The 14,191-nt window shown below is 35.9% G+C and overlaps 1 protein-coding gene across 1 annotated transcript in view; it reads left to right on the top strand.

Annotated features, from left to right (window-relative positions):
* The window catches only part of SPAG16 (sperm associated antigen 16), an 832,484-nt gene that overhangs the window by 438,566 nt on the left and 379,727 nt on the right, over positions 1–14,191 (top strand). The window contains exon 18 of the mRNA XM_040986437.1: positions 4,615–4,800. Within this exon, the coding sequence (XP_040842371.1) occupies positions 4,615–4,800 (186 nt within the window). The remainder of the gene's footprint in view (positions 1–4,614; positions 4,801–14,191) is intronic.

Genomic DNA, 14,191 nt, shown 5'->3' on the forward strand with positions numbered 1-14,191 from the left:
TTATAGGAGCAGAAAGAAGAAATGGTTCCCCCCCACACACGAAACACCACCCGATTAGGAAGGAGGACAAAGAAGCCACTTCAGCAAGAGGATATTACTAAGGAAATATGCAGAAAAGTATAAGTGGAAGAAATAGAAACAGAACGACGGTGAAAGGAAAATTTTCTTGTAGTTGACATTTCACAAAATCAAGATGTAACAAAAACATGTTTCTTGAACAAATCTGTGTTCACTATTGGAAGACATTTTCCTTTTATCATCTGAGGAAGACAAAATCCAGTGACTCGTGTTCAGTCACCTAGATTTTAAAATTTTTAGTGAGTTTTTAACAAATATAATTTGTACATGTTTTTCAAAGACCATGTGATATTCCTTTTTTCTCTGTCTTCACCATTCTTTCTCCCTTTCCCTTTTTATCTTTGGAATGATGCATTTTGGAAATGACATTACAGTAAATGACTTAATGCCTCACCAAATAAGTTGAACAAATTAAAAACAGAAAGAATCTAGTTTAGTGAGAATTAAGACAATAATTGGATGGAACTATGATTTTTCCTCTCATTTGCAATAAATTTTAAAATAAATGATAAAACTATAGTTTTGTACTTTCTTAATTGCTCATTTGACAAAAGTACAAGCCAAAGTTTTACAAAACTACATTTTCAGCAATATATATATTTGCTTCATCCTATTGATGTGATTTATGTTTATTAGTTTGTGAAAGTTAAACCACCCTTGTATTTCTGGGCTAAATCCTATTTGTTCATGCTGTGTTTTTAATGTGCTTTTGGATTTGATTTGTTAGTATCTTATCGAGGCGCTTAACATTTGGAACCCAGATTTGTAGTTTCCTTTACATGTTATATCTGATTCAGGTATCAAAGTAATACTGGCCTCAAAAAGGATTTGGCAGAATTTCATTGGAGTACTTTGGAGTGTTTTGGAGGTACTTCCTCTTTGAATACTTTGCAGAATACAGATGTAAAGCCATCAGGTCCTACTCTTTCCTTTGAGTGAAGACTCTGATTACTGCTTCAAAATCATTGCTACTTAAGAATCTATTTAGGCTGGCCGTATATAATTGACATAATCTTGCTTGCTTTTGTGAATCCAGGAATTTATCCAACTTTTGAGGATTTCTGGTTTATTTGAAAATAATTCTAAATAGTGGCTTTTTAATGATACATTAGATTTTTAATATTTTTGCATTTGTTGAGACTTGCCATCTGACATGAAATGTGAGCTATCCTACAAATCTTTCATTTGCTAATGAGAAAAATATGTTTTGATTGTACTAGGATGTAGTTCTCCCTTTTGTTCAAATAGTATTTTGTATGGATCTGAATGGGCTTGGGTTTGGTACATATATATTTTTGATTGATATGTCCTGCTGAATTGAAACCTTTTATCAAAATATAAATATCCAGGCAGTGGCCTGGAAGCTAAAGTCCTTGCCTTGCTTGTGCTGGAATCCCATATGGGAACCAGTTCTAATCCTGGCAGCTCCACTTCCCATCCAGCTCCCTGTTTGTGGCCTGGGAAAGCAGTCAAGGATGGCCCAAAGCCTTGGGACCCTTCACCCACTTGGGAGACCTGGAAGAAATTCCTGGCTCCTGGTTTTGGATCGGCGCAGCACCGTCACTTGGGGATGGGATCATAGGAAGGAAGAGCTTTCTCTGTCTCTGCTCCTCTCTGTATATCTAACTTTGTAATAAAAAATAAATCAATCTTTAAAATATATATCCTTTCTTTTTAAAAAAATTATGATTAATAACTTTGTAATATGTGACACAGTTTTATAGGCACTGGGATTCCCCACAGCCCCCTTAAGCCTCCCACATGGCGGATTCCTCCACCTTGCTGCGTGAGCACAGTTCAAGTTCAGTTGAGAGTTCCTCATTGCAAGCATATACCAAGCACAGTGTCCAGCATCCCATTGTCCAATTGTAAAACCTACTATAGTTTCAAAACCTTGTGCTACACCCCTCTTATAACTGTTATGCACCTCAATTGTTGAAATGTCAATGGAGTGGTCACAGGATGTGGTTAAGAACTTGCATTATTTTTAATATATTGTTTACTCAATACTATGTCAGTTAATACCATAACATTGTATATTGTTGCTGATGTTATGTTGGGGCTCTTGAGTGATTGGGTTTTTACTCTGTTGGCCCTGCCTTCAGACTGGAGAGGGTCTCCCCAAGAGCCTGTTGAGCTTATATATCCTTTCTTAAAGGATTGTGTTGACAGATATGAATTAATCTGCCTTTTATTGATTGGATATTGATTCTGCCTGCTCTGTGGGTGAATTTTTGGTAACCTGTTTCAGGATTATATCCAATGCAAGACATCCTTCAGAATTCTGTGTAAGACTGGTCTGGTGATGGTGAATTCTATTTTCTCTTTTCTGGGGGATATTTCTCTTTCACTTTAAAAATATTTCTGGGTACAAAACTCTTGGTTTAGAATTCTTTTAAGACCTGTAATATATCATCCATATTTCTTTTGGCCTATTCGTTTCTGGTTAACCTAGTGTTAATCTCATTGGTTATCCTTTATATGTAACTTGACACTATTCTGATACTGTCTTCAGAATGCTGTCTTGAACTGTTAACAGTTTGATTCTAGTAAAGTTGGAGAGGACCATTTCTATGCTTGTTTTATCTGCTTGGGGTTCCTTGAGCTTCTTTTGTCTGGATGTGCATGTCTTTTTATTACAAATGAAATTATCAAGTGTTTCACATAGTAGGTCCATAAAAATGCTTTTGTTTTCTTATTCAGGAATGCCTATAATCCAAATATGTGGTTGTTTAATGATACCTCACTATTTGCATAGACTTTTTTTTAACCCTTACTTCTTTATTTTTGCCAGATTACATTATTTCAGAATCTCATCAAGGTCAGAAAGTCTTTTGCCTACAAGATCTATTCTGCTATTAAAGCTTTTAATTTTAATTTTTACTCCCCTGATTGAAGATTTCATCTCATACTCCTGTTTATTTCTTCTTAATGACTTCTATCTCCTCAGTAATTTTTCATTCCTGCCACTCATTGATTTTCCCATTGCTTCAATCTGTTCATCTGTTTTCTTGCATCTATTGAATTTCTATGCAGTAATTATATTGGATTCTATATCTTGTTTCATAGAATATCTTTCAGCTTGGGATCTCCTCCAGGAGGATTATTGTATTCTTTTTTTGGCATCATGCTACCTTCTTCTTGTCTCCTGTGTTCTTACATTGAAATCTGCCCTGTGGCATATTCATCTCTTTTTGATGAAACCGGTTTTTTTTTTGGAAGAGATTATGGCTTAAATGTGTTGCAGGATATTACTTTCCTTGTTGCTTTGGCTTTGGTTTTAGCTGAGCCCAGGAATGTAATCTTTCATTCTTCTCTCTTTATCAAGGTCATCTGTGTCTATAAGTGACACAATAGTCTAGCCTGTTGTTGTTCATAGATAGAAACATGGCTTCTCGATGTGAGGATTTCCATGGGAGTGCCGATATCCCTGATGAATGTGATAACCAGATCCCTTTTCTTGTTGCTGATAATGGTAAAATTAGCCATCCCCTTGTTCTACTGGCATGCCCGAATGGGGTTGATATGTGTGACCCTAGTTGATGGACACTTCCTGATTCCTGCTAGCAGAAGTCGGCCAGTGTGGCTGCTTTTGATAGCAGCATCCCTAGTCTTGAGGCTAGGAGATGTGATCTGGACCATGTTCTAGACTTCGCAGGATTACTACAAGCTATGGACAAGATTTTAGTCTGTAGTGTAACAGTCTAGAAAGGTGAAATGTAGATAGGTTCTTCACTGTTTCTGCCTGGTAGATTTTAGTGGCGTTCAAAATTTAGATTAGCAAATCCCCCTGGCTCATAGCTTTTGGGCCCTCAAATCTCCCTCAGTTTCAGGATGCAGAGGATGTATCCTTCTTCCTACTTGTGACCCTCCCTCTGACTGCAGTACTGCTAGAAGTACTACAAAGGGATGCTTGGCTTTTCACTGTTCATTATGGTGCTGTGTAGTTAGGAAATGGGGGAGGGGAGAGGAGTACACCGGCTTCCCTGCACCATGCTCCACAGAGCTAAGACCCCAGTCAACAACCCAAGGTAGAGTAAAAATCAGTGGCTGACTGTGGACGTTCCTCTAGCTAGAACTGGGAGAGGCAGCATGAGCGACCTTGAGGTGTTCTGATGATGCCTCATGACTGGCAGCTGGCTGTGCCACGTGGCTTGCTGCAGTGGTGTCTCTGACTTCTCTGTGTCCTGTTATTTTACATTGTATTGTTTGAAATTGCCTTAGTCTATGTCAATATCATCATTATGAGATCACATTATCTACTGAGTCTAATACGTAACCCTGAACCAAATTTCTAATTTAGTGACTTAATCTGGAAGAATCTAGAAAAAGTCATCTAGAATCTGCGTAGTCGCAATCTCTCTCATCAGTAAGTGTGTAGACCCAAATTAAAGATAATTTTTGCATTTTATACATGTCCGTAACAGTAAGATTAATTCACAGAAATATCCAGACAAACTAAAGGATATAGTTTTTCACTAAAATAAATTATGAATAACTTTTAAATGAGTTTTCTTTTCATGTTCTTTCAAATAGCGGCAAAAAGTTGGCTACATCAAGTGGTGACTCTACGGTTAAATTATGGGACCTCTATAAAGGCGATTGCATTTTGAGCTTTGAAGGACACAACCATGCAGTATGGTCCTGTGCATGGCACTCTTGTGGTGATTTTGTGGCTTCATCCTCGATGGATACAACCAGCAAAATCTGGGATGTTAACAGGTGAGACATACTTCAGGCAATATTGACTTTCTTTGTGGAAATGCACCTGCTTGTAACATGAATATAGTTATATATGGGAAAAGTGTCTTCACTAATGTGGTCACTGAAAAACATAAAAAGAAATTGTGAAGGTTGTAGCATGCTGCTTAAATAATCTCTTCTGACATCCGTTTTACCTTAGCCATTGATGATGTAGTAATTCCTTCCTAAATTAGGTATCAAGATCAAGCCTGTGTAATAAGGTTAGACTCCCTTCATTCTGAAGTGGTTTGTTATAAGCAGATAAAAGAAAATAGTTACTTTTTAAAACATAAGATTTTTAAGTTCTGCCTTACTGAGGTTTCCTATCTCTCCAAACTACAAAACTTGATGTAAAACCTCTGAAAATGATGAAAATATGGTCAGTCATAAGCTTCAAATCAATATATTGCATGGACTTCCCTAATTATGATGTTTCTTGGCAATAGTATCATTTTACTGCGTGCAAAGTCCTATTATAAAATATCATGTGTCTGTAGAAGCTTTATGAATTAAACTTAATTTAAACCAGACAAATCCATTATCTTTATAATACCAGGATTATAGCTATTTATGTACTTTTGTGTGATTATTACATTTCTGGTAGGTGTTCAAATGTAATATGAATTGATAAATTGAAATATCATCAGACATTTTAATCATTGCAGCTAAGGTATTGTAATCAGTTGTGATTAGTTTTATCATTAAAAGATACCTAGATTTTAAAAAAGCAATGATGACTGGCAAATTAAGGAAAAATGTTATCACACCATCATGATTTATTTTGTATAAAGCATTGTACTCACTCTACAGATATGGAATATTGATTTAGTGTTTGTAGAAGCAGGTACCTTGAACACAATCATGAGAAGCATCTGTTATGAAATTATATGGCTGTAAATAATGTATTTCTGATTTATTGCTATCTAACTAGTAATGATATAAGATTTATTTTAATTCTTAGCTTGGTAAGTTTTGCTTATCTGATATAATTTTGCATAATTCTTAATTTGATTATGCCTAGATATTTTATATTTATTATAATAGATGACTGGAATTTAAATAGCAGTTTCTGATCTTAAGCCTCCTTGGCTTAGATGTGGAACCTAATAGAGGCTTGTGATCCATTCAAAGCTGTCAGATCTTTTAGCTATTCAGTTTTTAAGCCAAACCATTGTTTAAATCTGAGCGCCATTAGACTCAGCACCACTTCGTATGATTTCAAACTCTTTAACTTGACAACTCTTCCACAGCCCTGAGGATATTTAAACACTGTCTTGCCACTGACACCCTGAGAATATTGACATATCATTAAAATTACTCCTGTTGAATGCCAAAATCTTTATATTTCATATTTGCAATCAATGTTAACAGCTTAAGTTCACCATCAGGGACTCTTTCTTGAAGGTGAGATAATGGACAAATATTAAAAAGCGAGAAATATTTTGATAGTGGCCATTGACATATCTGTCAGAATCATAATCATAGCATCAGGCTACAATTTGTAACTACTCATGGATCAATACTGTGTAGATATGTCCAAAATTGGTGTGTTGCTTTAAAATCAAAAAGGCTGCTAAAACTGCATAGTGACTTCAGAGGAGACATTATTAGTTCTGGTAAGCTAGATGGCAAAGGGAATTGCTCTGTTCTGGCTTATACACTCTTATTTTGATGTCACTGTATCTTAGTGAAAAATAATTGATATTGACTGATGCTATTGTTATACAGCAAGGAAGAAGTCAGTCAGAAGATATTTTCCTTTTATACCATCCACACAATTATTTGAGCCCTACCTCAGCCTTCAGAAGTTTTTGGTTGATGTCATATACTGAGCCATTGTAACTGTTTCCTGAATTAGGCATTATTCAGCAAGTTTATCTGTTTAACTCCTCACCAGAAATTTGTATCACTCTTAAGCACAATCTCTGTAAAGTTCCAGATAAGATGCACATGCTCTTAAGAATTTTTATTTGAAAAACAGAGTGACAGAGAGAACAGAGAGAGAAAACTTACCTGCTGGTTCATTCCACAAATATCAACAATGGCCAGGAATAGGGCATCCTGAAGTCAGGAATCTAGAATTCTTTCTACTTTTTTAATTTGCATGGCAGGTGTTCAAATACTTGAGCCACATTTTGCTTTCAAATATTGTTAAAAGGATGTCAAACTCAAGCAGAGCGCCTAGGACTCACACCAACGCTCCAGTATTAGATGCTACCGTTGTAGACAGGGGTTTGATTTGTGCCTCAGGGTCAGCCCCAAGGTTCTGTTCATATTTTATAATTGTTAATTAGAAGCTCTGAACAGTATCTAGGGCATTCTTTGGATGACGCTATACAAGATTTTATGACGTAGTAGCAGCAGTGTTTGGGGGTCAGGGTTGTGGCAGAGTGGGTTAAGTTGGTGCTCCTGATGTTCTGTGGGTGATGCTTGAACTCAAATCTGCTCCAGCTCACTGCTAGAGTGCCTGGGAAAGTAGTAGGTGATGGGCCAAATCTTTGAACATTGCTTCTCAAGGGAGAATTGGATGGAATTCCGGGTTCCTGCATTTCAGGTGGTCAAGCCTTGGTTGCTGTGACCATTTAGGGAGTGAATCTATGAAGGCAAGATCACATTGTGTGTGTGTGTATCTTTGTAGCTATCAATATTTTTTAATAAAAATTCAATGATCTTGTAAATGGTCATAGTGTAGAACTTTTATGTGTTTCTGTAGGTCATAATTATCTGCCTTAGTTTTCAATTTTCGTATGTCCTTTAAAGTTCAATTTTAAACAACTGTGTGCAATGTGCCCCTCCCCACACAGCTTTACCTCAAGTAGAGAGTACATGGCACATGCTAGTTTACTCACATAAATTAATACAATAGGTCAGCAAATGCTGTTGAAAAATATTCTCAGTGTTTTCATTACTCTATCTACATTTAAACTACACAGTAATTGTGCTATCTTAAACTACACAAATCTACAAAAAGTTGAACATGGAATAGGGAAAAAACAAATTATCTGTCGTCTATAAGAATAGTTTGTATTTCCTTGGAGGCATTTATGCTTAACAATCAGTGAGTGTTCATGAAATAACTTAATGGTATAGGGCTGCGTTCTAGACATAAGAAAATTTTGAGATTCAGTCATCGCCCTCAGAGAGATAGTAAGTAATTAAAAAGACATTAATTTTGAACTAATTGGTGAATCTGTTATGTATCTACTGCTTAAAATGCCCCATCAAGAATTCCGGTAGATTTCTAGTTGCTTTTCTTCCTAAGATATCAGGGTATTTGGCTAAGCAGTTCTATCTCTCAGTTACTTTGATTTTTAAATGGCATACCATGTGCCTTCTTAGCTTGTGGCTTGGATGAAAGAGTTTGGAGATAGTAAGAACAAAATAAAGATCAAGTAAAATTAAAAAAACAAAATAAAAATATTACTGTGTTTAACTGCCTAAGCTGCTTTTATTTTTAAACATTCAGTTATTTTTATTGGAAGGGCAGATCAAGCTTATAGAGAGAAGGGGAGAGAGAAGGATCTTCCATATGCTCCCCAGATGGCCAGAAGGCATTTGCAAGGTGAGGATTTAGTCTTTGAGCCATCATGCCAGGCACTGCCCAAGCTGCTTTCATGGTACTCATTACACAGGCCAGGGCTAACTGATCTCTTTCAAGGATTACAGAAAACAAAGGGTTTGTAAAATCCAATATATTATATACTCAAAATGATAGGGGGTTAATCTGTTGTCCTCATATCTAAGTTATTTCAGAGGCCTTTGTGATTACATACAGAGAGAATAAAACAGACTTGGGAGTCATAATTACTTTTGTTTTTGATTTCTACTGTTTACTATCATCTGGCAGTAAATATATCCGAAACCTACACTTTCTGAGAGAATTGTATTGACAAGAGTGTATCCCTAATAATCTCCATACACTTCAAATTGTAAACTGTGAAAAGAAGCCTTTGTGGCCAAGAACATAGTTTCCATTGGTGCCTAGTTCTCATGAAAAGCGTATGCTGCTGTTCTGTCTTCAAGAATGATTATATAAGATAGTTGCCAAGGGGAAATCTGCAGGGAAGAGCCAGAAGTCACTAGGAAAATGTGCAGAGGAGTGCCTCTTGGGTGGCAGTCTTTGTCCATCCAGGAACTTTTCTCAGTGCCATGGCAAAATCTTCAGGATCCCTGCCCAGAAGTGCAGCACTTCAGTGAGGCGTATGTGTTTCCTGTTTATTTTTATCATTTGTGTTGCAGTCCTAACACATCATTGCATCACTATCATGAATTACATTCTTGGTTGTGGTAAAGACATGGACTGGCATAAATGTGTAAGGCCACCTCTGGACTCGGCAGAGAAGGTCATGCCTCATCCATAGATCATTGATTGTCGACCGTGTGCAGTCATACGATGGGCATTTGGTTTGTCTCTTCTCTGAGTTATGGGAAAGAAATCAGTGAATAATCTGTGAAGGGAGAAGTAACACAAAGTTTTCATGGGCAAAGGGCCTGGCTATGGCCTGGATTGTTAGTTGTTTGTTGGGTTTCATTTTCTGTTTTGATATTGGTCGGGCATACGTTTATGATGTTGGTATTTTTCACTTTCTTGTTGGCTACATGTGACCATATGACTGAATTCTGTGCAGTAGAACAGTAGGCATAGTCTCAGGCACCGTTTCCATGTTCCTTTCCCCTTCTGCTTGGATGGGAGCAGTAACAGTGGTTACAAGTACTGGAAAAGTGGTCGACTGAAAATGTCAGAGCAGTGAGACCAAGACATTGCAGTTTCTCATCTTGAGTTTGCCAGGAACGCTCTCTAGCCTCCTGAGTGATGCTCTACCTTCTGGAGAAACTGTATTTCCTGTGTTTTTTTTTTTCAAACCACTTTAAGGCTTGCCTTGTCCGTTGTAGGCATCTGTGAATATTTTTCAGATGATCCATTTTTCCTTCATGACGCATTACTAAGGAAACTGAAGCAGTCCCTGAAGCCTTCTTAAAATTATATGGGTGTGGTGGCAATGGAAATGAAGTACTGATTTAAAATGTTATTCTATTTGCTCTGCTTTTTCTTCCTTTGCTCCTTCCTACTTCCCTTCCTTACTGTCTCCTGCAAGATTCTTTGAGCCTGTGAAGGTCTTGTTGCCAGTAGTGATGCCAGTCAAGTAACTGGCTTTGGTGGAAGTTAATAACTACAAAAGCAATTGAAAATTGCAAGAAAATATGCAAATATGATCGTGTGTGTGTGTGTGTGTGTGTGTGTGTGTGTGTGGACTTTGGCATGTTGATTCCAAAATGGAAATTTCATTTAAACACTTAAAACCACTAAGCATTTTGACTGTTCAGTGGCTTTGACTGAATTTATAGTGGGATTCAGTTTTTCAGTTTGTCATTAGGCAATACAAAGAATGGTTTTTATGTAGCTGTGCTCATAGGTTTACTTATTTATTTATAAATCAAGGAAGTATCCATTGAATACTTAACAGCAGTGAGCAAAATAGAACTCCTGTCCTCATGTAGGTGACATTTTTGGGGAGGCAGAAAATGAGCCACATAAAACGTATTTACAGTAAAAAATGATGTATACAAATTTAACAAGGTAAATATTGTCAAGAAAAATAAAGCATAGAGCATGGAAAGGAAGTCTCCACTGGAAAAAAAAATTAAGTAGGAAGGCCAGCCAGAGAAGCTGTCATTGTTATGGTGACATATAGATAGCCTGAAGCGAGCGGCAAGGCAGGATATCTGGGAGGAAAACATTGCTGGTCCTTCTGAGTAGGAGGCTTTTCAATAGTGGCAGCAAAATTTGCATGACTGAGGAGTAAGAGGCCCCTGTGACTGGAAGAAGTGAACAGAAGAGTCAGTGGTAGAGGTGAGACACTTAGTGATGGCCCATGTAACACGGAGTCTTGGAACTCAATTTCAATAACTTTCATCTTTATTTAAAATGAAATGGAAAACCACTGCAGAGTTTTAAGTAGAGGACTCAGTCTGTTTTATGGCTTAATAGAATGATTCTGACTACTATGTTGAGATTAAACAGTAGCAGTGGTGAGGGTGAGTGATAAAAGGCTAAGAACAAGGAGGGGTAGGAAGAGCAGCTGTAAATTACTTGCAGTATTCCAGGGGAAACAGGGAAAAAGACTTTGCTGGGATGAGAACATTGATGGTGATGTAGAGTGTTCTATGGACCAATTTGGAAGAGAAGGATCGCAGCAGCTTCTGAGGTATCCGGAGTCATGTAATAAAAACGAGAGGTAACCTCTGACCTTTCTACCACCTAAGTGACAACAACATCATTCCGTACTGGAACATGACTTGGCAATGTAGAATTTTCAAACCAAATGCATCAAAAACAATTCCAGAAATTGTTTTTCTAGAATTTAGACTTAAGAATTAAGAAAAGCCTTTTCATTGTTCATCAAGCATATGCGTCAAAGATAACTGAATGTTCATCTACCTACCACTATCATCTTACAAATTTAAAAATTCACTGGCTATTCATAAATCTGTGAAAGTTTCATGTAGAAAAGCTTCACGAAAATGAAAATATAAAATATTACATTTTGGGGATGGCACCTTATTATTATGTACCTTTCATTGTTTGAATAAATAAAGCAAAAACTGTGTCCCCAAATGAAATGTTCTGTTATAAAATATCTTTATTAAAAAAGTAATAATAATGCACTTTAGTACTTATAATTTAACATTATATTCATACCTTTCATTTCTTTGATTCATTTGCAAAGTTGCTATGCTAGCAAAAGAGCACATATTACACAATATTCATGGCTTTAAAGCATGATAATGTAAGAAGTTTTAAGACTCAAGAACATGGATTATTGGTATATTAATACCTGCATGGTGCTGCAAAGATATCCATTTGCATTCTGATACTTGAAAAGACACCCTGGGTATGTATTAACAGACTGCTAAAGTAACGCTTAAAATATAATTATGTCATATTATAAGATATGGTAAGATATTTAAATTGACCTCTTGTGACTACTTTATCGTATTTCTCCAGGATAATAAATCAACTAGTGTATCTTCTTGGACTTTCATTTGTGTTTCAAAGGTTATTTTTCCCTTAAGATACAGGCTTCAAATGACATCTAAGCATTATTGTAATAAAATACAGAGTTAAGCACAAAAGGCAAATAAGAAGGAAAACAGCATTTTTTTTAACTTTCATTCCCACCCCAAATTGCCTAGCTAATGATCACTATTTGAAAAATTTCCTATTATCATGAAACAAAGTGTATGAAACCTAAAGTTTATGCTTTATTTAGCTAGCTATACCATGTTTTAAAAATTGAGATCTCTGATAACCAATATTGCTTTGTGTATGTGTGTAAAGAGTGCCTCAAGCAAGTGTCTGCTGCAATAAAATTGATGAGAATATTCTTTGACTTGTACATGGATAAATAAAAAGATAAATAAATAAAAGAAATAACTCATTAGGACCTGAAACTTTATCTACTTTTCTAACCACAACTAATGTTTCATATAAATGAGTTTATAATTTTTAGACCCTTTGAGCTAAATGATGCATACTTTCTGCTATCCTTTATAATCAGCATGCTGTATATTAGAATTAATTTGAATAAGTATAAGTGAAGCTAAATACAGTAGAGGTAAATATACACTTTTTAACAACATAGTTTTTACCCTATTGCCACCAAATTAAAGCAAATTTGTTAACATATGAAATCTGCAAAACCCTTACTTCAGACTTGCTAAAAATATCCCAGCCAATGGTCAGTTCTGCTCAGTGCGCATTACTACAAAGTTTAAAGTGTTTTGTCAGGAATATTTTAAAACAAAATGATATCCAGTCATTGTCTACATGAGGTAAAAAATACTTCTGAATAATGAGGTTTCATCATATGCATATGCAAACCTGTGTATATGTGTATATTTACTTATCCATTTTAGTACTAATAATTTTATATAATCTCAAAATATAAGAAGAGCATACAAAGTTTATTTATCTCAAATATTGAAAAATATCTAATCAAATACTTATGTAGGCTTAGTTAATAGCTCCAGACATCAACTTATTTAAAGCCATTTGTTTAACACAGCAAAGACTAAGTGAAACATTGTTTTGGAATTATTAAAATGGCCCTCATTTAAAGAAGCATCTAAGATTTAATTACTGTTAAAGTGAATTGTATGTCCAAATCCTAAGATCAAAATGAAAGAAGCAAACTGTTTAATATAAAATACAGTAAGGATGTCAGTTGTATTAAGCAAAATATTTTGATTGCTAAATGAAAAATGCTTTTTAGTTAGGAAATAGTTGAGACTTGTTCTCAATAGCAGTTTTTATTAGTATCACTAGACACTACCAATAGGTGGTGTTACATTGACAAGAGTTTATGTGAATTCCTAATATTTATTAATTAAATTGGAACTTGTTAATCCATGCCCTAGGTGAAGCATGGACCAAAGTATGTTCAGTCAAAGAATCAGACACGGTTTTCCTCTGTTTTAACATTTGCTCAGCCTCCAATGTGGAATGAGCCCTTTAGTGCTAACAGAATCTCACCTTGCATGGCTAATGGAATGCATAGCTTGTCTGTGTGATATATAGTTGTCTAAGAATATAGAATCAATGGGATCTCAAATAGCTTTGTTTTTCTGTACTAATCAATACAATATTTTAGAATGTTGTAGATGTTTAATGAATTAATTATAGCTGTTATGTATGTTATTATTCCAATCACTTTCCAAGTAAATTTTTTAATCTAAAATTTGAGACAAAATTAGTAGAAATTCATAGTAAGTCTCTGAACACCCACTTGAAAAGGTACAATACTTTAGGAGCACAGAATATCATTCTGTGACAACCAGTAGTAGTTTGAAAGAGATTGGGCCTTTGACACTTGTTACTAACATTGGCCACCTGGATGACAAGTTATAAATACATCTAATGTACCCAATTTTAGAGGTTACCTGCAATTTGTCTATTTTTCCAGCCATCATGGGACTAATTAAATGTAATGTTTAAAAAATACTTATTTATTTTTATTGGAAAGGCAGATAACAGAGAAAAGGAGATACAGAGAGAAAGATCTTCCATCTGCTGGTTCACTCCCCAAGTGGCCACAACAGCCAGAGCTGAACTGATCTGAAACCAGGAGCCAGGAGCTTCTTCTAGGTCTCCCACATGGGTGCAGCGTCCCATCCTCTACTGCTTTTGCATGTCACAAGCAGGGAGTTAGGTGGGGAGTGGAGCAGCCAGCATACAAACCAGTGCCTTTATGGAATCCCGATAATGCAAGGCGAGACTTCGGCCACCAAGCCCCTAATTAAATGTAATTTTAAGATAATGTTAATGCCAATATCTTCAGAATGAGTTTGATAGTTCTAGTTTTATGTATGA

This window comes from Ochotona curzoniae, unplaced genomic scaffold (genome assembly GCF_017591425.1).
Source record: "Ochotona curzoniae isolate NIBS_2020 unplaced genomic scaffold, NIBS_Ocur_1.0 contig_4514, whole genome shotgun sequence".
Classification (NCBI taxonomy): Eukaryota; Metazoa; Chordata; class Mammalia; order Lagomorpha; family Ochotonidae; genus Ochotona; species Ochotona curzoniae.